The sequence below is a fragment of the Microcaecilia unicolor genome, chromosome 5 (assembly GCF_901765095.1).
Source record: "Microcaecilia unicolor chromosome 5, aMicUni1.1, whole genome shotgun sequence".
Classification (NCBI taxonomy): Eukaryota; Metazoa; Chordata; class Amphibia; order Gymnophiona; family Siphonopidae; genus Microcaecilia; species Microcaecilia unicolor.
The window spans coordinates 315564594-315587021 of record NC_044035.1 but is presented as its reverse complement, the minus strand read 5'-3'; the positions used below and the strand labels follow the sequence as shown (position 1 = coordinate 315587021).

The window sequence follows — 22428 nt, the reverse complement described above, 5'->3', positions numbered from 1 at the left end:
CTTTCCTTCCTTTATAAGGGGAGGAGGGCAACTGAGTGCGCGCGCGGACAGACCCGCCTCCTCCTCCCCGCTCATGCCACCTTTGCTATTTACTGGCCACCTCCTCGTTACCCCCCTATGCCCGATTTCGCGTTTCCCCCCCAACCGCCACTGCCTCCTTTCACACCCCGCCATCACCCCCTCCCCAGCTCAGGGCAAGGTCGGGCACGGCACCTCCTACCGAGGGGCGGGACTTGGGGCGGGGCCCGCAGTGCGGAAGTGACCAGAGCCGCGTGGTGGCTGCCTGAGGGATGTAAACAAGGCTCTGGAGGATTCTGGCTGAGAGAGCTCAGGGTCGAGGGAATGGTCGGCGCCAGCCCGGAGCACAGGGAGGCTGGCTGGTGGTAGCGGCTGGCATCGCGCCGCTTGGCTCCGTGCCTTCCCCCCCCCCCAGATTCTCGGGCTACAGTGCGAGCGAGCTCCCTAGGCCTGGCGCCACTGGTGCTGGCCCTCTATGCTCCCGGACTGGACGCTGCACTGCTGTAGTTTACTACTTCTCTTCCTAGTAAAACTCTCTGTGGAAACTGGGCATTATTTTTTTGACAACCACGTGCTTCTCCTTGCCCAGGCCATGAAGTTCCTGCAGCTTTTTGGACGGTTAAAGCCTGTTGTCCTTGGCATGGTGCATTTGAAAGCACTGCCAGGTGAGGTCGTTTTTGACATGCAATTGATTTAGGATGGTATGCCTTTCTTTTTCCGGGTATTTCATTTGCTTATTATCTAATTTGTGTATCTCCTTTTAGTCTTCTAACAAGGAGCTGCGAATACGTTGGCACTATAAGAAAAATAATTTGTGCTATTGTATCCTGAATTGTGTTTACCAATGCAGGGACGCCGTGCAATACTTTATCAGTATCGCAGATCAAGAAGGAAGCTTGTTGTGAAACTGAAATGTATCAACAGGCAGGAATTGTAAGTATTGCTATGCCTGACTTAGTGCTATTCATCATTTCAATAAAATGCCTGATTGCAAAAATCCAAATGTTGCTAGCAACTGTCAAAACTGATAACAGGCAAAGTTGCAGTTTTATAAATTCCGGAAACAAAATATCACAGTGTTTTTAATGTATAAAACCTTACTAGAATGAACCCTACAGCCAACAAGCATTCATTTGACCCCTAAAATTTGTGTTGTGGAACATTTTTTGCTGTGAATCATAATATTTTAAGGATGCCTAACACAGCAATGTTTCAAACAGTGTCCTTCTTAAGGAAGGAAAACAATTTATAAACCCAGAGTTTTAAGTAAATAGTTTAGCACATGAAAAACATTTGAATGGAAAGGCCTGCAACTGCTTCAGCTTGCAGCTTTTCATGGGCCAATGTTGGAACAAATAGTCCAGTTTTCCCTTGTCATTTTTTTTGTTGCAACCAACTGGTCTGGTAGATACAGATATAAGGTAGCTCAGTTCCCTGCTGGGTCTTTGCAGATTAACTTGAAGGTCTAAAGCGTCTGTGAAATTTGCCTTACTAAGGGGTATGTTTACTAAGGTGCATTAGCGTTTTTAATGCACCTGTAAATTTAAGGCACGTTAAATGCTAACACGCCTATACATTTCTATGGGCTTGTTAGCGTTTAACGCGCGCAAACAATTTACGCATGTTAAAAATGCTAACACCCATAGTGCCGCTTAGTAAACATAGGTATAAATTGACATTTCAGCCTGGCTAGCTGTTAAGTTCACATATACAATCAATTAGATGGGGTGTATAGCCTCAAACTATATAACTCTCAGAAAGCAATTTTAAAGTAATTTTCCTTATGCGTGGTGATTTTATTTTCTTCAAGTGCTTTCTAGGCCCTACAGATTAAAAGGACCAGAAGTGTATTAGTGCATTACTGGGTTAGGAGGTAACAATGGGCCTCTTTTACAAAGCTGCGCTACCAAGTCTCATTACGGGAAATGAGAGGAAGCCCAGCCAATTTCTATAGGCTTCCTCTCATTTGTCACATGGGAATCACTAACTCGGCTTTGTAAAAGAAGCCCAATATTCCTAAGGGTGTATTACACTAGAGAGACCAGTTAGGGCAGCTTATAGATGACTACTGACTGAAAGCTTGGAAAAGAAGCCTTCTCTAAGGTCAAACTCTTGTGTATCAGCAGAGGGTTACAAGATAGTTCTTTCTGCTTTCTTCTGAGGCTCAAGCATATTACCTCCCTAACATGTTCTTGTCTTGCATGTTCTGCCAGACAGGAAACTGAAATCTGGTCTACACAGTACAAGCCATAGAGCTAATTCCTAAAATACTGCTTTATTATTAGTGTTGACTAGTATACTAAGAGACCCATGTTATCTTGACCACAGCTCAAGAAAATAGTAAATTGCCATGTAGTACATACATAATTACTAAAATTATACTCTTTGGGGGCAGTTATATCAAAATTGCTTTCTAGTGGTCATCCTTTATTAAAAAGTACCAGTTCTAATGTATGGACAAAAGGAATTCATATAGGGCATAGTCTTTCTTTATGTAATGCTATAGGTACTAGAGCACACCAGTTATGTACACAATCCTATCAAAGAAAATAGTTGTAGTAGCCTTACTTAGGACCAAGAGAATATGTTAAATATACTTACCAAAAAATGGAGAGCTTGAAATGATACGACTAATGCTAAAATTCAAACGGGTAGAGCTATCAAAAGGAAAATAAACTGAATTGGAGAAATTTCTTCTGTTATTGTGCAGGTAAATTCTAAGTCAGAATGTTTTATAGAGTAGCTGTTACCATGGATTCTTGTATGTTCATCTAAAATTCCAGGAACTGCTCTGTATCCACCATTCTGATTGGCTGACTTGCATTGCAATACAGCCGAGGTTTATACATATATAATGTGAAATCACACAGAAAAATGCAAGCATAATTGTGAAGGTTGTAGCACACACAAAAAAAGGAATTAAATTCAAAGATCAAGATAGATGAAACTTTCCTTGTTTTGTAGTTACATAGTTGCTGTTCTTATAAGGATCATTGGGTATGCAGCTGGGATTTACTTGGTTAGTGGCAATTTGCAGTCTACTAACCAGGTAAAGTTAGGACAGCAAAAAAAGCTGCCACCTGGATAATTTCTGGTGGCCATGCATAACATGGATATTCAGTGCTGATGCCCAGATTAGATGTAGCTCTGAATATCCTGGTCCGATTTTCCCCACAGTGATTAGTTCTGTAAAAAATCATTGACTGCCATGGGCTAAAGATTGAATTCCATGTTTTAGAATGATTTTTAGATTGCACTTTCATCAAAGTCTGGCCTATTCACTGGAAAGATATACAGTGCAATCCGCTTAAGTGCAAGGGTCTGGGACCAAAGAAATAAATGCAGTTAACCGGAGTGTGCACTTAACTGTTGTGACCCAAAGAAGCTTGACATCTGATAAACAGATGTACAATACTGTTTATTATATGTACAGTATGCAGTCTTCGTTAACTGACGTTATACAGTGTCCGTTAACTGACGTTAGGCTTACTTGAAGTAATCAGTCATAGTCCTCTGTACACTCTTGTGTTGTGTTTGTGAGTTCCATAGACTATGTCTGCCAGACGGTAAAAACTGTCATAGCACTGACATCCAGTGGCCTCTAGATAGGCCCGCACGGTGTTGAGACTCTCCAGCGCTCTTGCAAAAGTGACAGGAGGTTATTGAATTTCGTCAGCATGTGCCTCGCTGCTCATTTCATCCATCTGTTTCATCATCAGCTGTTGCCTGCATGTAGGCGTATATCTCAACATCAGTGCTGTCATCAGCTGTTTGTAGATTGTAATCAATAGCTAAGTAGTGATGAAACTCCTCTTCAGTAACACCGGCTGGGATGTCAATAGCCTGTTCATCTGACGCGTTTGCAACAGCTGCATCTGTTTTGTCCCTCTCCAAATCCCTAACAAAGCTTGCCCGCTTGTAGCAGTTCACAATGGTTGCCTGTGTAACATGATTCCAGACTTCTTTCTGCATATGTAGGGATTCCAACAGTGATAGATTACAAGCCAGTTGAACAGCACATTTATGCTTGCCAGTCTGGTCATCCATAACACTCATCAAACGACTTAGCACAAGAGGCCAATAATGTTGTTTGAAATTGGCTATTATGCCCTGATCCATAGGTTGGATCAGAGAGGTAGTGTTTGGTGGCAGGAAGACCACCTTGACGTTAGCCTGACATTATCACTGTGTGCAGCACAATTATCACAAAGCAACAAAATCTGACGCTTTTGTGCCCGCATTCTAGTGTCTAACTTCTTTAGCCACTGCTTCCAAATTTTCCCAGTCATCCATGAAGTCGCTTAACATTCTTGAAGCAACGGGGCTGTTTGCTCTTTCCAATGACAAGGGGTTCCAACTTCTCACTTCCATCCATATTGAAGCAAAGGAGGATCGTCAGTCGGTCCTGCGACGTTTTACTTCCTGTTGTTTCGGCTTGTTTGAATGCAAGTGTTCCATCAGGAATCGCTCGCCAGTAGAGACCGTTTTTGTCAGCATTGAAAATGTCACGAGGTGCAAACTCGTTCAAGATAGGTAGGAAGAACTGAAACAACCCAATTTTCAGCACCAAAGTCATCAGCGTCTTGTTTTTCACCATGCTGTTTCTTGAATTTTATGTTCATCTCCTTCCATCTTTCCAACCATCCAACAGTGGCTTTGAATTCAGTTAGTCCAAGACTTTCAGGTAGCTGATTAGCTTTCCTCCATAAGCAGTGGACCACTGACAGGAAACTGCTCCTGACTTGAGAAAGCCACCGAAGAAGAGCATCTTCTACATCTTCAGCTTTTCCTGCCCGTTTACGTTTCGGGTGTGGATTTGTATTGTTTTGCCAGTCTTCCAGAAGCTGGTCTTTCTGCTTCAAGATAAGTGAAATTTGACTGGGATTGACACCATATTCTTTAGCAATAGATGCTTGACTTTGTTTGTTTTCTAATTTTTTAAGAACTTCTATTCGTTCAGCCAGTGTTAAAGTCTTACAGTTGCGCGATGACGACGACGACTCCAGTGTACACTCTTAACAACATTCTTTCACTTATTTTGCCTGTGGCAGTTAACCAACAAGATTTCAAATTTACTGCCCCTTTGTCACACGCCAATCGGCTTCCATATTCCGTGCATGCGCTTATGCGGAGTCTTTCCTGCAGAGGAGCGGTCTTAAACCATACATATAAGCAAATCGTACACTTAGTGGTGCGCTAAACCAAAGTTTGTCCCCATAGAAATTGATGGGACCGAAGTACGGCATGCAGTTAAACAGAGCATGTTCTTATCCGACGTGCACTTAAGTGCACTGTATATATATATATATATATATATATATATATATATATATATATATATATAGTTTTGTTAGAAATCTTTGTGTTTTGGCTAAGAATATGTGAAGACCCATTTTCAATAGGTTGTGCAGAGAAGAATTGAGATGTCCAAGTCAGGACATGCTTAATTCCCCTAGCATTTTAAAAAGGCTCTGCCCTTTTTTGGCTAATGCTAGGGGGTCAAGAGGTGCCTTTTTGTGCTTGGGTACTGATGGGGTAAAAGCGTTCAGGGATGACACTTGCATACCACTTAGACACTAGAAATACCTTTGGTAAGAGCTGGGGTGGGGGGGGGGGGTTGTGGTGGTGGGGTCCAGGGGTTGGGTGCTGCTGTTCAGAGAAAAGCTGAGGGAGGAGTAGAGGGTATGGCTCTTGTTGGGAGGGGAGGATGGATGGGCAGGGAAGCTGTATAGGTTGGGAGTTGGAGGTGACTGTCAGGCTCATTTTCGAAAGAGAAGGACGCCCATCTTTCGACACAAATCGGAAGATGGGCGTCCTTCTCACAGGGTTGTCCAAATCGGTATAATTGAAAGCCGATTTTGGACGTCCCCAACTGCTTTCCGTCGCAGAGACGGCCAAAGTTCAAGGGGGCGTATCGGAGGCGTAGCAAAGGTGGGACTTGGCGTGCCTAACACATGGACGTCCTCGACCCATAATGGAAAAAAAAGGGCGTCCCTGACAAGCACTTGGACGACTTTACCAAGGCACAAAAAGGTGGCCGAAATGACCAGATGACCACCGGAGAGAATCAGGGATGACCTTCCTTTACTCCCCCAGTGGTCACTAACCCCCTCCCACCCTCAAAAAAACATCTTTAAAAATATTTTTTGCTAGCCTCTATGCCAGCCTTAGATGTCATACTCAGGTCCATCACAGTAGTATGCAGGTCCCTGAAGCAGGTTTAGTGGGTGCAGTGCACTTCAGGCAGGCGGACCCAGGCCCATCCCCCTCCCTACCTGTTACGTTTGTGGAGGAAACAGCGAGCCCTCCAAAACCCACCAGAAACCCACTGTACCCACATCTAGGTGCCCCCCTTCACCTGTAAGGGCTATGGTAGTGGTGTACAGTTGTGGGTAGTGGGTTTTAGGGGAGAGGGTTGGGAGGCTCAGCACACAAGGTAAGGGAGCTATGTTCCTGGGAGCATTTTATTAAGTCCACTGCAGTGCCCCCTAGGGTGCCCAGTTGGTGTCCTGGCATGTCCGGAGGACCAGTGCACTAGAAATGCTGGCTCCTCCTACTACCAAAGGGCTTGCATTTGGTTGTTTCTGAGATGGGCGTCCTTGGTTTCCATTATCACTGAAAATCAGAAATGACCAAGTCTAGGGACGATCAACATTTCAAGATTTGGGTGTCCCTGATCGTATTATCGAAACGAAAGATGGACGTCCATCTTGTTTCGATAATACGGGTTTTCCTGACCCTCCATCGGGATGTTTTGCGAGGACGTCCTCAACAAAAATTGGGCGTCCCTTTCAATTATGCCCCTCTGTGTGCCACAGGGATAGGTTCCATTAGACCCCAGGCAAAGGTGGCCCATGGGGGATGCAAAGAAATGAGCATCCACAGTGAGACTCTGTACATGGCCCACATTTGCATAAGTCAGTAGTCTGTGAAAAGTGGGGCCATATAGTTGTTAGAAAATGTATAGCATTATATTTCATTAATCTTTGTATTTAAACTTCAGAAAATCCTTGCCATCACAACCAAGCATCAAACGTTTATTTTCTAGGAAGAGGATGACTTGGGACAGATTGTTCAACATTGCCCTTGCTCATTATTTGCTCTGTATGATGTGTTTTCTGCAGGATGGCTTGGTGGTGGAAAACATGCATGATCTTCCCTATACGTTCCAAACTGGCCCTGAAATCACTGCAACCATGGCATCCATATGCGCAGCTCTTAGACAAATGTGCCCATTCCTGCCCCTGGGCGTCCAGATACTTTCTGGTGCAAATCAACAAGCAATAGCAGTCGCTCATGCAGCAGGTAATCAATATGTCTGCAGAACTCTGTTCTGTTTTCTGGATTGCAATATGTCTTTATGCCAGCTTTTATTGCTTAGTTCATGTATATTTGAATAAACACAGCTTGCTTGTTTTTCGTCTTGATTAACGAGCAATACCCCAAAGATCTGTGTTGTTGAAAAAGTCTTTAAATTAAAAATAAAGGTTTGGTAGAAGTAGTTTGGTTTATCACTCTCCCACAGCCAGCAAAGATAGTCTGAATGGTTGCGTACTTATTTTACAAATTCCTACCTAATGATGAAAATATCACACAGGTCAAAGTTGATAGGTTGAGCTCTCAGGCTCCACTTTGATATAGCTGTGTAATGATGAGCTAGTGGTTGATGTATATAGACAAGCAAAAAGGAGTGGAATGGTGATGTTCCATGGATGACAGTCCAAAAGGTTTATCAAAATTTTTTTATTCTCAAACAAAATACCAAAGCATATGCAGTCTTGACCTGCCAAATGAGTGAACAGTTCTGACCCTACACGAGCTGTGTTTCGGCACATAGCCTTCCTCAGGGGTCTGCAATTGACTCTAAATAGTCGGTGTCCTGCCTGGTTATTATTAGAGAGATTGGAGTTTGCTTTGGCACTTTCTGATCTTTCATTTGCTTGGTGACCTGCCACACTTGTTTCAGTTGCACACCCCTGAGGAAGGCTATTTGCCAAAATACTGCCCATGTAGGGTCAGAACTGTTCACTCGTTTAACGGGTCAAGACTATATATGCTTTTGATATTTTATTTGAGAATAATGTATTTTGAGAAACCTTTTGGGCTGTCATCCTTGGAACCATCATCCTTTCATTCCTTTTTGCTCCTCTTTGTTTGCTGTGGAAGACTGCTGTTCCTTCTCTTCTTTAGTTGATATATATATATATATATATATATATATATATATACTAGTAAGAGAGGCCCGTCTCTGGGAGAGATGAAACGGGCGCTAGCAAGGTTGTGGGGCAGGGGGAGATGGGGTTTTCAGCCTGTAGAGGCATGTTCAGCGACCCAGCTGTCCCCGAAGCACCCTGCAGGCATGGGGAGATAGCATTTGGAGCCTCGTGAGCGGACGTCAGAAAGCCAGTTGTCCCCCAACCCCCCCACCCCCCCCCGCCGGTCGTCAGCGAGGCAGCTGTCCCTGAACCCCCCTCGAGGCACCTGCGAACTCCGTGATGGTGTTTCCATCGGGATTGCGCGTTACTTTCGTGCAGTGTGGTCTGGCGCAGATATTTCCTCCAGTGTGGTCCGCCCTCATCGTCATGACGTTCTGACGCGAGGGCGGGGCATACAGCGGTTCAGAGTTCAGACTTCCGATTTGCAGGCATGGGCAAACAGGATATCTCTGGCGCCTCACTGTTCCAGTTTAGAGAGGCTTTTGAGGCTTCATTTAGAACGTTGGGGTTGCGAATTATGTCTGGAAGGGGCGTGGCTGAGGGTGGGTCCTGAGTGACAGTGAGTGGTGCATGAGTGAGAGTGAGTGTTCCTGGCAGCCTAGCCTTCAGTGTTTCCCTCCCACAGAGTGAGCTTCAGAATGTTCCAGGTGAGAATTATTATATAGGATTATATGTATATATAGACACCATGGAGTCGATACTCAGCCAGTGGCGCTCAACGATTTGCTGACCGCCACTGGTGTTATGCCCGGAAATTCAATGCCAGGCCATATCTGGGCTCCGGCATTAATTTGTTTCTGGAGCCAGTGAAACCATAGCCCAGTGGTTCCCAAACCTGGTTCTGGAGGCACTTCAGCCAGTCAGTTTTTCAGGATATCCACGATGAATATTCATGAGAGATATTTGCATGCACTGCCTCCACTACATGCAAATACTCTTTGTGAATGTCCTGAAAACCTGACTGGCTGAGGTACCTCCAGAACCAAGTTTCGCAACCACTGCCATAGCTGGTTAAGTGTGATACTCAGCAGTTAACTGGCTATGGGGCATTGCATAAAGATAGGACTGATTTTTATGTGATCCTATTTATGCGGTGACCTTAGCTGATTACGTGCTGAATATCAACACTTTAACAGGCCAAGTGCTGTCTACAACCCCCAAAATAGCTAGTTTTGCTTTAGGTGCTAACCGTCATTTTCAGTGGCATTAGTCCTTTAAGTGCTGCTGAAGATGAATGGTTAGCACCAAACAAGCAATTTGACTAGCCTGAAGCCGTTTTCTGGCTGGTTAAATCATTTGAATATTGAGCCCCATATAATGTGGCTTGATATAATGTCACTGCATCTCAAAAATATAGTGGAATTAGAAAAGGTACAGAGAAGGGCAATGACAATAATAAAGGGGATGGGACGACTTCCCTATGAGGCTAAAGAGGCTAGGGCTCTTCAGCTTGGAAAAAAGAGAGCAGAGGGAAGATAACGATAGTAGAGGTCTATAAAATAATGAGTGGAGTGGAATGGGTAGACGTGAATTGCTTGTTTACTGTTTCCAAAAATACTAGGACTGGGGGGCACGCAATGAAGCTACAAGGTAGTGAATTTAAAACAAATCGGAGAAAATATTTCTTCGCTCAACTTGTAATTAAACTCTGGAATTCGTTGCCAGAGAATGTAGTCACAGCAGTTAGCTTAGCGGGGTTTAAAAAAGGTTTGGATAACTTCCTAAAAGAAAAGTCCAAATAAGCCACTGCTTATTTCTATGGTAACCATCATAAAATATATTGTACTGTTTTGGGATCTTGCCAGGTTCTTGTGACCTGGATTGGCTACTGTTGGAAACAGGATGCTGGGTTTGATGGACCTTTGGTCTGTCCCAGTATGGCAACGCTTATATTCTTATGGGATCTTATAACACGGTCAAGGAATAGATCCCAATTTTTCCATATAACATGGAGTCACTTATACCACGGTCAAGTATCTTGTATCCCAGTATTCACAAAATATGGAATCTTGTTTAGCCTTATACCTATAACTCCTTATTGGACAGGCTACATGATGCAAGGCTAAACTTTCAAAGTATACAAGGGTGGAAGCAAACCAAGTCCAAATGACCAGCCCAAGCAGGTAGTAAGAACAACAAAACAAAGTTTACGCATAAGCTTCTGCTGTCCTTGCCGCGGAGCATGGGGTTACACATGAGGCTGCAAATGGATTGGGAGTATGCGTGAGGGCTGAACGATCCATGAGGAAGGCGTTTAGCTGAAACACGGACCGTTTAGGGTCCTAATAAACTTTATTTTGTTGCTCTTACTACCTGCTTGGGCTGCTCATTTGGACTTGGTTTGCTTCCATCCTTGTGTACTTTGCTTGCTTTCTTTGTTTCTCCTTAAGGCTAAACTTTCAGACATTTGTTCCCTGGATAAAATGTTTTGGACTAAAGATTACAGGAATCTCTCCAGCACATGATTGCCTGCAGCTGGCCAAACTGCTGACACCATGGGAACTTCCTTGGGCTATCTATTTTTATTCAATACTTCAGATCCTTAGACCTGGTCATGCTGGACCTTGCAGGGCATAAATTGCAGTACATTTGTACAATTTACAGTTATCTGTTTGCAGGGTAATTTTATAATGGGGTACCTGTGTGAGAAGTCCAAAAAGATGTCCATTTTAAGTGTCTTATAAAGGTAATATAGACGCCTATGTGTCTTTATAATATGGGCTCCTAGAATCAGCACCAACATTGTGTAGTTGTTTATCAGAAACTTATACAGTGGGGGAAATAAGTATTTGATCCCTTGCTGATTTTGTAAGTTTGCCCACTGACAAAGACATGAGCAGCCCATAATTGAAGGGTAGGTTATTGGTAACAGTGAGAGATAGCACATCACAAATTAAATCCGGAAAATCACATTGTGGAAAGTATATGAATTTATTTGCATTCTGCAGAGGGAAATAAGTATTTGATCCCTCTGGCAAACAAGACCTAATACTTGGTGGCAAAACCCTTGTTGGCAAGCACAGTGGTCAGACGTCTTCTGTAGTTGATGATGAGGTTTGCACACATGTCAGGAGGAATTTTGGTCCACTCCTCTTTGCAGATCATCTCTAAATCATTAAGAGTTCTGGGCTGTCGCTTGGCAACTCGCAGCTTCAGCTCCCTCCATAAGTTTTCAATGGGATTAAGGTCTGGTGACTGGCTAGGCCACTCCATGACCCTAATGTGCTTCTTCCTGAGCCACTCCTTTGTTGCCTTGGCTGTATGTTTTGGGTCATTGTCGTGCTGGAAGACCCAGCCATGACCCATTTTTAAGGCCCTGGCGGAGGGAAGGAGGTTGTCACTCAGAATTGTACGGTACATGGCCCCATCCATTCTCCCATTGATGCGGTGAAGTAGTCCTGTGCCCTTAGCAGAGAAACACCCCCAAAACATAACATTTCCACCTCCATGCTTGACAGTGGGGACGGTGTTCTTTGGGTCATAGGCAGCATTTCTCTTCCTCCAAACACGGCGAGTTGAGTTCATGCCAAAGAGCTCAATTTTTGTCTCATCTGACCACAGCACCTTCTCCCAATCACTCTCGGCATCATCCAGGTGTTCACTGGCAAACTTCAGACGGGCCGTCACATGTGCCTTCCGGAGCAGGGGGACCTTGCGGGCACTGCAGGATTGCAATCCGTTATGTCGTAATGTGTTACCAATGGTTTTCGTGGTGACAGTGGTCCCAGCTGCCTTGAGATCATTGACAAGTTCCCCCCTTGTAGTTGTAGGCTGATTTCTAACCTTCCTCATGATCAAGGATACCCCACGAGGTGAGATTTTGCGTGGAGCCCCAGATCTTTGTCGATTGACAGTCATTTTGTACTTCTTCCATTTTCTTACTATGGCACCAACAGTTGTCTCCTTCTCGCCCAGCGTCTTACTGATGGTTTTGTAGCCCATTCCAGCCTTGTGCAGGTGTATGATCTTGTCCCTGACATCCTTAGACAGCTCCTTGCTCTTGGCCATTTTGTAGAGGTTAGAGTCTGACTGATTCACTGAGTCTGTGGACAGGTGTCTTTCATACAGGTGACCATTGCCGACAGCTGTCTGTCATGCAGGTAACGAGTTGATTTGGAGCATCTACCTGGTCTGTAGGGGCCAGATCTCTTACTGGTTGGTGGGGGATCAAATACTTATTTCCCTCTGCAGAATGCAAATAAATTCATATACTTTCCACAATGTGATTTTCCGGATTTAATTTGTGATGTGCTATCTCTCACTGTTACCAATAACCTACCCTTCAATTATGGGCTGCTCATGTCTTTGTCAGTGGGCAAACTTACAAAATCAGCAAGGGATCAAATACTTATTTCCCCCACTGTACATCCTAGAAAGATGTAATTTAGTGGTGCTTAAATGGGCCAGATTCAGTAATTGGCACTCAAATGTAGGCACTGGGGAAACCACATTAAGTGCTATTTCATAGAGGGCTCCGTGCTGAGCACTGTTTATAGAGTGAATTCTTGTGCCTAACTTTGGGCACAAGGGCTTAAGCAAGCTGAAACCTGGCATAAATCCTTCTACGCAAGTTGGGTGTGTAACTCTGTTATTCTTATGTTTAAAAACAATTTTTTATTGAGAAAATAAACAAATGAAACACATCAACATATTAAAGCTTTTTCTGTGAACTGACAATCATTACTACAGTCTCTACCCCAAACCTCCCCTCTAGTTCTCCCCACTTCCATTAGGGCAACCACAGTCAGTATCAGAGGGCCTGTGCTCTTATGACCATCCAAGTCCAAAGCAAGAGAACTAAGATGCCCCATTGAACTCCCCACCCCCATCCCAACAGCAAAAGCAGGGCTACACATACAGTTAAAGATCGATTTGAGCATGTACTTATATACTGTTAAGGATCAAGCCTCGACTCCGTGGGTTCATGGTTTGCAAATAAGGTCCCCAAATGTTTGGTGAAACGTTTACCAACTGAGGGAAAGAGCGGAAACCAAGTCTCACCGTGCCGAGACCACGCGACTGATCCCAACCATATGCCGGCCCGGCATAAAGCGGCCCTGTAGCAGCAGCACTGGGAACAGCTAACACCGGGACTCCAAAAACGACAAGACGGCAATTGGGAATTGTGACTGCACTCTGAATTCTGCGCAACTGCGCAGAGCGGTGCAACAGGGGAGTAACGCACACGGAGGGAGGTGATCGGTAACTGCTGCCCTTTGACTTACACTGCCCATCGCCGATGGAGCACTCTTACTGCAAATTCTCCGAATCCTGCAACTGAGTGCTGCACTCCACTGTCATCCAGCCCTGGACTGCCCCTACCCGCTCCAGTCGCCTGCTCATCCTGCACCACAACCATCAGACTTCTACCTCCAGCTTTACCCCTAGAACCACGTGAACCGGCGAAACCTCTGCATCCTTGCAACTGAGTGCTGCACTCTCCTTACATCCAACCCTGGACTGCCCCTACCTGCTCCAGTTGCCTGCTCACCCTACACCACAACCATCAGACTTCTACCTCCATATATTGAAACAGCTCTACCCTAAGAACCACGGGAAAAAATCATCCGCACACCTAACTGTGAGTAAACTAGTCATTTGTAACCAATCAACCCACTTACCATCACTATAGAGCAGCCACCCCAAACCGCACAGACACCATCCTAAGAACAAGACCCAACAACACAACCATCAAACCCCATCATCTAACAGCTCAAAACAAACCAAACAAAATGAACACCGCCAAACTGCTCCTAATAGTCTACTCCTTATCCCTAATCCACTATACATTAACTACCCCTCTCACAGATACTAACAACGTACCCACAATACACAAGTTAAATAGACTGTCCAGCTACAATACAATACATCTCACCAAACTAAAAACAACCAAAACAATGGAAAAATTACTATACACGGACAAAATCAACACAAAGGAAAGAAAGGACACAACAAACCCACACTACAAGAGAACAGACAACTAACAAAAATCAACACAACTTTTTAGATGAACCCTACCAAATAATTCAAGTGGGATACATAAACGCCAGATCAATAGTCAACAAAACAACAACAATAATAGACTGGATCACGTCAGACAATCTCGACATACTACTCAGTAAACCTGGATCGACGACCAAAAGGACCCCATAATTTTAGATCTATGCCCCCCAGGCTATAAAATCACTCATTGGACAAGAAAAGGAAAAAGAGGTGGAGGCATAGCACTGATCTACAGATCCCACCTCACCGTAACAATAGGCGAGTCAATAACACCCCAACTTGAAATCGCCTCAGTTAAAATCCAACCTACAACTTTGCTTGACCACCTAAACGTTATCTTGTTTTACAGACCACTAGGTAACTGGCATGAATGCCAATCTCACTTCATGGATTTCATATCAAATACTTGTATATCTAACTCCAATCTACTACTAATAGGGGACATAAACCTACACCTAGAAGACCCTAAATCAACCAATGCACGTGAATGCAAGGACTTCCTCCAATTATGGGACCTACACCACAAGAGGCCAAGTTGACTCAGTAACATTCTGGCAACAGATCTACAATAATGATTGGACAGCACAAACGGACTTGGAACATTATCTCCTAGACTGGGACAACAGATGTAGAAGCATACTAGACAAAATAGCACCACTACAAACAAGAACCTCACAGACACAACTCGATACCATGGTTTAACGAAGAACTGAAAAAACTAAAAACACAAGTTAGGAGGCTTGAATGAGCATGGAACAAAATAAAAGATGAACACACATTTAACACATGGAAACAAATGCAAAGAAAATACAAATATGCAATAAGACAAACCAAACGATCTTACTACAAAACCAAAATAGGACCAGACTACAAAGACACGCATAAACCTTTCCAAATCGTGAACAAACTACTAGATACCACAACCAGTACAGACATCCCATCAGCAGACAACCTTGCTAAATACTTCAATGAGAAAATTATAAAACTACAAAACACGTTACCACATAACACCACTGACCATGAAAAATTCATTCACTGGCTGGACCCAATCCTTGGTGAATTCCCAGCAGACCAAATCTGGACAAACTTTGCTCTACTTACCGATGATATCGTCGCCCAAGCGATCAACAGGTTCGCCAAATCCCACTGCAAACTGGACATATGTCCCATCAACTTAATAAAATCCACCCTTAAATGCTTCATAGCAGACCTCACGTCACACCTAAACTACATGCTACAACACAGAGTCTTCCCTAATGATAAAGGAAACATATTACTCACCCCAATACCTAAAGACTCAAAGAAAAAAGCAAACGACATAAAAAACTACCGCCTGGTAGCATCCATCCCTCTGGTAGTTAAACTAATGGAAAGTATGGTAACCAAGCAAGTCACCGACTACCTAAACAAATTCTCAATATTACATGAATCACAATTAGGATTTCGATCCAACCACAGCACCAAAACAGTACTTATCACTCTCCTAACCAAATTCAAACAAGAATTCGCAACTGGCAATAGTGTACTTCTCCTACAATTCGACATATCTAGCGCATTCGACATGGTAGACCATAAAATACTACTAAATATCCTAGAATACTTTGGGATCGGTGGAAGCATACTTAACTGGATCAATGGCTTCCTAACCGCAAGAACATATCAAGTGATATCAAATTCGAACACATCATCACCATGGAAACCAGAATTTGGAGGATCACCGCTATCACCGACCCTGTTCAACCTAATGATGACACCACTGGCCAAATCCTTATCCAACCAAGGCCCTTACATCTATGCAGACGATGTCACGATCTACATCCCGTCTAAACATGATCTAACAGAAATCAGAAACAAAATCAAACAGCCTCCACATCATGAATTCTTGGGTGGATGCTTTTCAATTAATACAACACAGAAAAAACACAATATCTCATCCTCGCATCACAATACAGCACGAACAAAACCACCACTATAAACTCCCCAGAGTACACCCTTCCTGTTTCAGATAGTCTGAAAATTCTTGGAGTTACAATCGACAGAAATCTCACACTAGAAAACCAAGCAAAAAATACAACAAAGAAAATGTTCCACTCGATGTGGAAACTCAAAAGAGTAAACCTTTCTTCCCAAGGGAAATATTCCACAGCCTGGTGCAACCAATGGTGCTTAGCCACCTAGATTACTGCAATGCAATTTATGCTGGATGCAAAGAACAAATCATTAAGAAACTCCAAACTGCCCAAAACATTGCAGCCAGTCTCATATTTGGAAAAACGAAATACGAAAGCGCCAGACCACTAAGAGAAAAACTACACTGGCTCCCATTTAAAGAACGCATTGCGTTCAAAATCTGCACCCTGGTTCACAAAATAATTAACTTCGAGGCCCCAGTCTACATGACAGACCTATAGACTTACCAACCAAGAACACAAAAACGTCAACACGCACATACCTGAATCTCCACTACCCTAGCTGCAAAGGTCTAAAATATAAATCAACATATGCATCCAGCTTCTCCTATATAAGCACGCAGCTATGGAATGCAGTACTAAACATCATGAAAACAATGCATGATCTAACAAACTTCCGGAAATCACAAAAAACCAATCTGTTCAAAAAGGCATACCACAATGACCCATCCTAAACACCAGACAACGAAACTTATAGCAGAACTGGCCAAAACTGAACTCTTTATACTTGACTGCTTAATTTACTCTGTCACCTATGAACTCTAACACAATACCACTCTGTACTTCTTAATCCGGAAATGGCGATCGCCATTATGGCACTATCAGGCTCATTTTCAAAGCACTTAGCCTCCCAAAGTTCCATAGAAACCTATGGAACTTAGCCTCCCAAAGTGCTTTGAAAATATGCCTCCATGTAAGCCACACTGAGCCTGCAAATAGGTGGGAAAATATGGGATACAAATGCAACAAATAAAATAAATAAATAAAAATAAAATAAATGTAGCTGGTTTCTCCAGTGCCAGAAGTTCAGAGGCTGAGTAGATAGCCAATATTGTAATACGCATTTATGCACCAGCAAACACATCTTATGGAAGAGCGAAGTGTTGCTCTTATGCCGACCTCAGTATGCTCCCATTTTATCTAATAAAAAACTGTTCTACTGTACTAAACACCCCTACCCCCAAGACAAAGATAATGTATCTTTTTAAATTTTTGCCCAAGAACCCTGTATCTATTTCAATTATGGTATTCTTTTCTATATTTATTTATTTTGATTTTGCTCACACCTTTTTCAGTAGTAGCTCAAGGTGAGTTACATTTAGGTACACTGGGTATCTGTGTCTAGAGGGATAACAATCTAATTTTGTACCTGAGGCAATGGAGGGTTAAGTGACTTGCCCAATATCACAAGAAGCAGTGGGATTTGAACTGGCCACCTCTGGATGTCAGGACCAGTGCTCTAAGCACTAGGCCACTCCTCCTCTGCTCAGGGGATCATTCTAATGGACGGTATATCAAAATTTTAATAAACGTCACACTTGGAATATGCCCGATGCGTGCCAAACTGCGACACACAATTTTGGGTGCCATATATAGAATCCGGGGGTTACTGTGCTTGTCGGATAAATGCATACTCATACTCCAGTTTATCTGTACTGCAGAGTGCCGGCCTGGTTTTCTTCACTTTGTTTAAGTACACCCAGCTGTACGCGCATGGTCTGCTTATGTGCACGCACTTGGCTGGCACTCTGTTTATGTGCACGGTTGGATTACTCAACTACCTACTACTACTACTACTATTTAGCATTTCTATAGCGCTACAAGGCATACGCAGCGCTGCACAAACATAGAAAAAAGACAGTCCCTGCTCAAAGAGCTTACAATCTAATAGACAAAAAATAAATAAAGTAAGCAAATCAAATAATTAATGTGAACGGGAAGGAAGAGAGGAGGGTAGGTGGAGGTGAGTGGTTACAAGTGGTTACGAGTCAAAAGCAATGTTAAAGAGGTGGGCTTTCAGTCTAGATTTAAAGGTGGCCAAGGATGGGGCAAGACGTAGGGGGGCTCAGGAAGTTTATTCCAGGCATAGGGTGCAGCGAGACAGAAGGCGCGAAGTCTGGAGTTGGCAGTAGTGGAGAAGGGAACAGATAAGAAGGATTTATCCATGGAGCGGAGTGCACGGGAAGGGGTGTAGGGAAGGACGAGTGTGGAGAGATACTGGGGAGCAGCAGAGTGAATACATTTATAGGTTAGTAGAAGAAGTTTGAACAGGATGCGAAAACGGATAGGGAGCCAGTGAAGGGTCTTGAGGAGAGGGGTAGTATGAGTAAAGCGACCCTGGCGGAAGATGAGACGGGCAGCAGAGTTTTGAACCGACTGGAGAGGGGAGAGGTGACTAAGTGGGAGGCCAGCAAGAAGCAGATTACAGTAGTCTAAACGAGAGGTGACAAGGGTGTGGATGAGGGTTTTGGTAGAGTGCCCCACCCACCTAGTGACTTTTTATTGGTCTGCTACTATACTGTTAAGAAATGGCGCTACACTGGCTTGACTACATTCATGTGTGATTAGTCCAATTGGCGTTTTTACAAAATTGTCTACTGGTCCTATTAAGAAATGGCATTTCACTGGCTTTGTAAGTTGTAACACTAATGGTAACTGAGACACAGTTCAAAAAGGGTCACATTGGTTATGTGCATTCACCAGTTATGTGCAAGTTGAACTTCGGTCCTGAGGTCATGCACTTAAACCGGAGTGCACTGTATGCAGCAGGGTTTAGGCATTTTTGAAGAAAATCTCTTGCTAGCTAGATGCATTGTTACTTAGCAGTAAGTTTTCATAACTATAGAATGATCTGTTACCGTTTCCAACAAATCAGAACCTCCTGTTGCACTTATTTCTCTATTATGTTAGAAATATTATTTTTTGTGGAGGAGTAGCCTAGTGGTTAGTGCAGTGGACTTTGATCCTGGGGAACTGAGTTCAGTTCCCACTGCAGATCCTCATGACTCTGGGCAAGTCACTTAACCCTCCATTGCCCCTGGTACAAAATAAGTACCTGAATACATGTAAACTGCTTTGAATGTAGTTGCAAAAACCTCAGAAAGGCGGTATATCAAGTCCCATTTCCCTTTCCCTATTTGAGATTCTAGATGGAATGTTGCTGTTGCTACTATTTGAGATTCTGGAATGTTGCTACTATTGAGATTCTGTTGCTACTATTTGAGATTCTACATGGAATGTTGCAATTCCACTAGCAACATTCCATGTAGAAGCCTGCCCTTGCAGATCAGCAACGCGGCTGCGCAGGCTTCTGTTTCTGTGAGTCTGACATCCTGCACATACGTGCAGGACGTCAGACTCACAGAAACAGAAGCCCGCGCGGCCGCATTGCTGATCTGCAAGGGTAGGCTTCTATGTGGAATGTTCCTAGTGGAGGAGTGGCCTAGTGGTTAGTGCAGTGGACTTTGATCCTGGGGAACTGAGTTTGAGTCCCACTGCAGCTCCTTGTGACTCTGGGCAAGTCACTTAACCCTCCATTGCCCCTGGTACAAAAGAAGTACCTGAATATATGTAAACTGCTTTGAATGTAGTTGCAAAAACCTCAGAAAGGCAGTATATCAAGTCCCATTTCCCTTTGTAGGGCCTCAGGAATATTTATTACCTTTGTTTTATTTTTAGGTCCAGCTCTTGCCATGTCTGTGTCCTCCCAGGTGCTAAAAACACAAATGGTGGAATATGTGTTTTTTATATTATGTTACAAGCATGCACATCTCCAGCATGTATAGTGCTTGCAACAAAACAAGGAAGCTCAAGCCAAAAGTATGACACTGGTACTTGTTACTTTAATTAATGGAACTGGCCTGCATTTGTGCAGTTTCCTTAAGCAGCCCAGCATCTTGCGTGCAGCAGGGTAATTTTTTTTTTTCGGAAGTATGCAAATAACTTTATTTGGTTATAGATTGAAGTCCTCCAGATTTTTTGTCCAATTTATTATTTTAAAGGATGCGACAGGAGTGCATGTTAACATGGCCAGCTTTCAAAAAGACTCTGATGGGTGTATTTAATATTCAGTGAGACTCCATGTGGCAGAGTGAGCTCATCTGTCACTTTGCCTGTGCATACATATAAGACCAGCTATCATCATGGTAAAGGTCTGCTGACATTCTGAGATTGCACCATATGCAAGAAAATGTGAATCAGGTGTGCAGAAGGAATGGACATGTTGGAACTTGTATACCATTCTTATATCATCCTAAATTATGGAAAAGAGGATGGAATAAAACTATAGGGGCCTTGTTTATTAAGCCGTGGTGTAGGTGTGCTAGCGTTTTTAGTGCATGCTAACACTAGAGATACCCATATATTCTCCAGTGTGAGCAAGCGCTAAAATTGCTAGTGCACCTTATTAAACGGGGCCCTAGGTCCTAATATTCAGAAAATGGTGAGCTCCTAAATTTGTGCTCTATTTTCAGCTAAGTTTAACAGCATAACTTTTCAGCTGAAAACTTATCTTAATTTAGAAGCTTAAAAGTTATGCTCATAAATTTAGGCCTGCATTTGTTTGCCTAGATTTTTGAGCCTTGTACTGAAAAATCAGTGCAAAGCTCCTAACTTCTTTTCCCTGTCCTAAATTTGCCCCTGTTGCCCCCCACTTTTTATGCAACTAAATTTGAGTTTAGTGAAATTTATGCACATGTCCCTAGTAAATTTTCAAAGAGGCCAATTTAAGAGCATAACTCTCAAAATTAGTAGAATAAATCCTTTGACTATTGGGCTCATGGAGTATTTCATTCACACATAGAGTAGGTGACCTACATAAAGAGGCAGGTACAACCCTGGCCACCTTTCTGGGCAAATTGGCTGGATCATGCTGGTTTTTAGCAGCCGTCATTTACTACGTATTCCATAAGTTCTTTTGGAGCTGTGATTTATGACGGCCAAGAGAAGCAACATTTTCTCAGCGAGCAATCTATTTATGCTCTGCGCCCCACCTCGGAATAGTGGCTCATTTGATTACAATAAATTAAAATTTTATTTGCAACCAAATGGCTAGTACAGTGTTCCATTCCCTTTTAGAATTAAAATGTAAATCCGAAAAAAAAAAAAACCCACTTTGTCACCACAAAGTGCACTAAACGTCCTGGATGTGAAGCTGTCAGCCAGTTTTGTAATATGGCTTTCCATCATTCCGGAGCAAACAAAGCCGATTATGTGCAATTGAAATTCTGTCTTTCAGGAAAGTAGAAAGCTTCTTTCACTTGTCGAGCATATTTCATTGTTTTTCTTCATCTGTCTGGTGTTTACGGCATTGCCTGCTGTTCCAGGACATGCTGCATTTATTGCTTTTATTTTATTGTATGGCAGTTAGCTTCTAAGTGCCTAGTATTTTCTTGATGTTAGGCAGGTTTGTATCCAGAATTATCTTGAGGGATGAATTCTGCTGTAAGGTATGCTTATCTCCTTCAAGGTTTTTACCACTGTCTCTATACACAACACAGGTAGCCATCCAAAGGAGAGAGCTACCCCGTCCTTTTATGCTATCTGCTTTTTATGGTGCAGGATCCCAGGGAAAGCGGCTAGTCAGTGACTTTAATTTCATCTTTGAACCAGCCTGCAAAAAAGCTCTTTAATACTGCATAGTTAGAAGAAAGCTGAAAACCTCAAACCCTTTTGTAGGCTCTTGAATTTCAATTAGAATATTTTGGTTTGGATTTTTGCAATGTTTTTCATCCTGACAAAGCCCCAGATTGCTTCAGAAACATGCACGTTGCTGTGCTATGCCTACAGGCAGCATATACTCGGTACCTAACCTACATGAAGGCTTCCATGGAGAGAGAATGGTAATCTCCTTCTTGCTATGTATGAAAAGCCGAGATGGAAGGCGAACAGAAAACTTGTTTAAGGTTTTACAAGCCAGTTGTGCTCAGACTCTGTTGTGCTGTTTACTGTAGCTCTTGAGCAGATGACACCCTTTCCAGAGAAAGATGCTGAAAGAGCAAAGAAAGCAATTGCCAGAATGTGAAACTTAACAGTTCTTTGTGCCTCACTTTTAAAATAAATGGAAGTGGGAAAGATGCATTGTTCAAGCCCAGCATGTTAGTGTGCACAAGGAAGGTGGTATACCTTTCATTTTGACCCCAGATTTTGTATTAAACACACATTTTATCACATCTTATACCCATCAACCTGATTGTTTTTCTCATGATCATTCCTAAATCCTA

The 22428-nt window shown here is 43.1% G+C and overlaps 1 protein-coding gene across 1 annotated transcript in view; it reads left to right on the top strand.

Moving 5' to 3' along the window:
- The first annotated feature begins 250 nt into the window (after nt 1–250).
- The window catches only part of LOC115470833 (uncharacterized protein F13E9.13, mitochondrial-like), a 43146-nt gene continuing 20968 nt past the window's right edge, over nt 251–22428 (top strand). The window contains exons 1-3 of the mRNA XM_030204396.1: nt 251–683; nt 869–951; nt 7143–7323. Coding sequence (XP_030060256.1) covers nt 494–683; nt 869–951; nt 7143–7323 — 454 coding nt within the window. The 5' untranslated portion in view covers nt 251–493. The remainder of the gene's footprint in view (nt 684–868; nt 952–7142; nt 7324–22428) is intronic.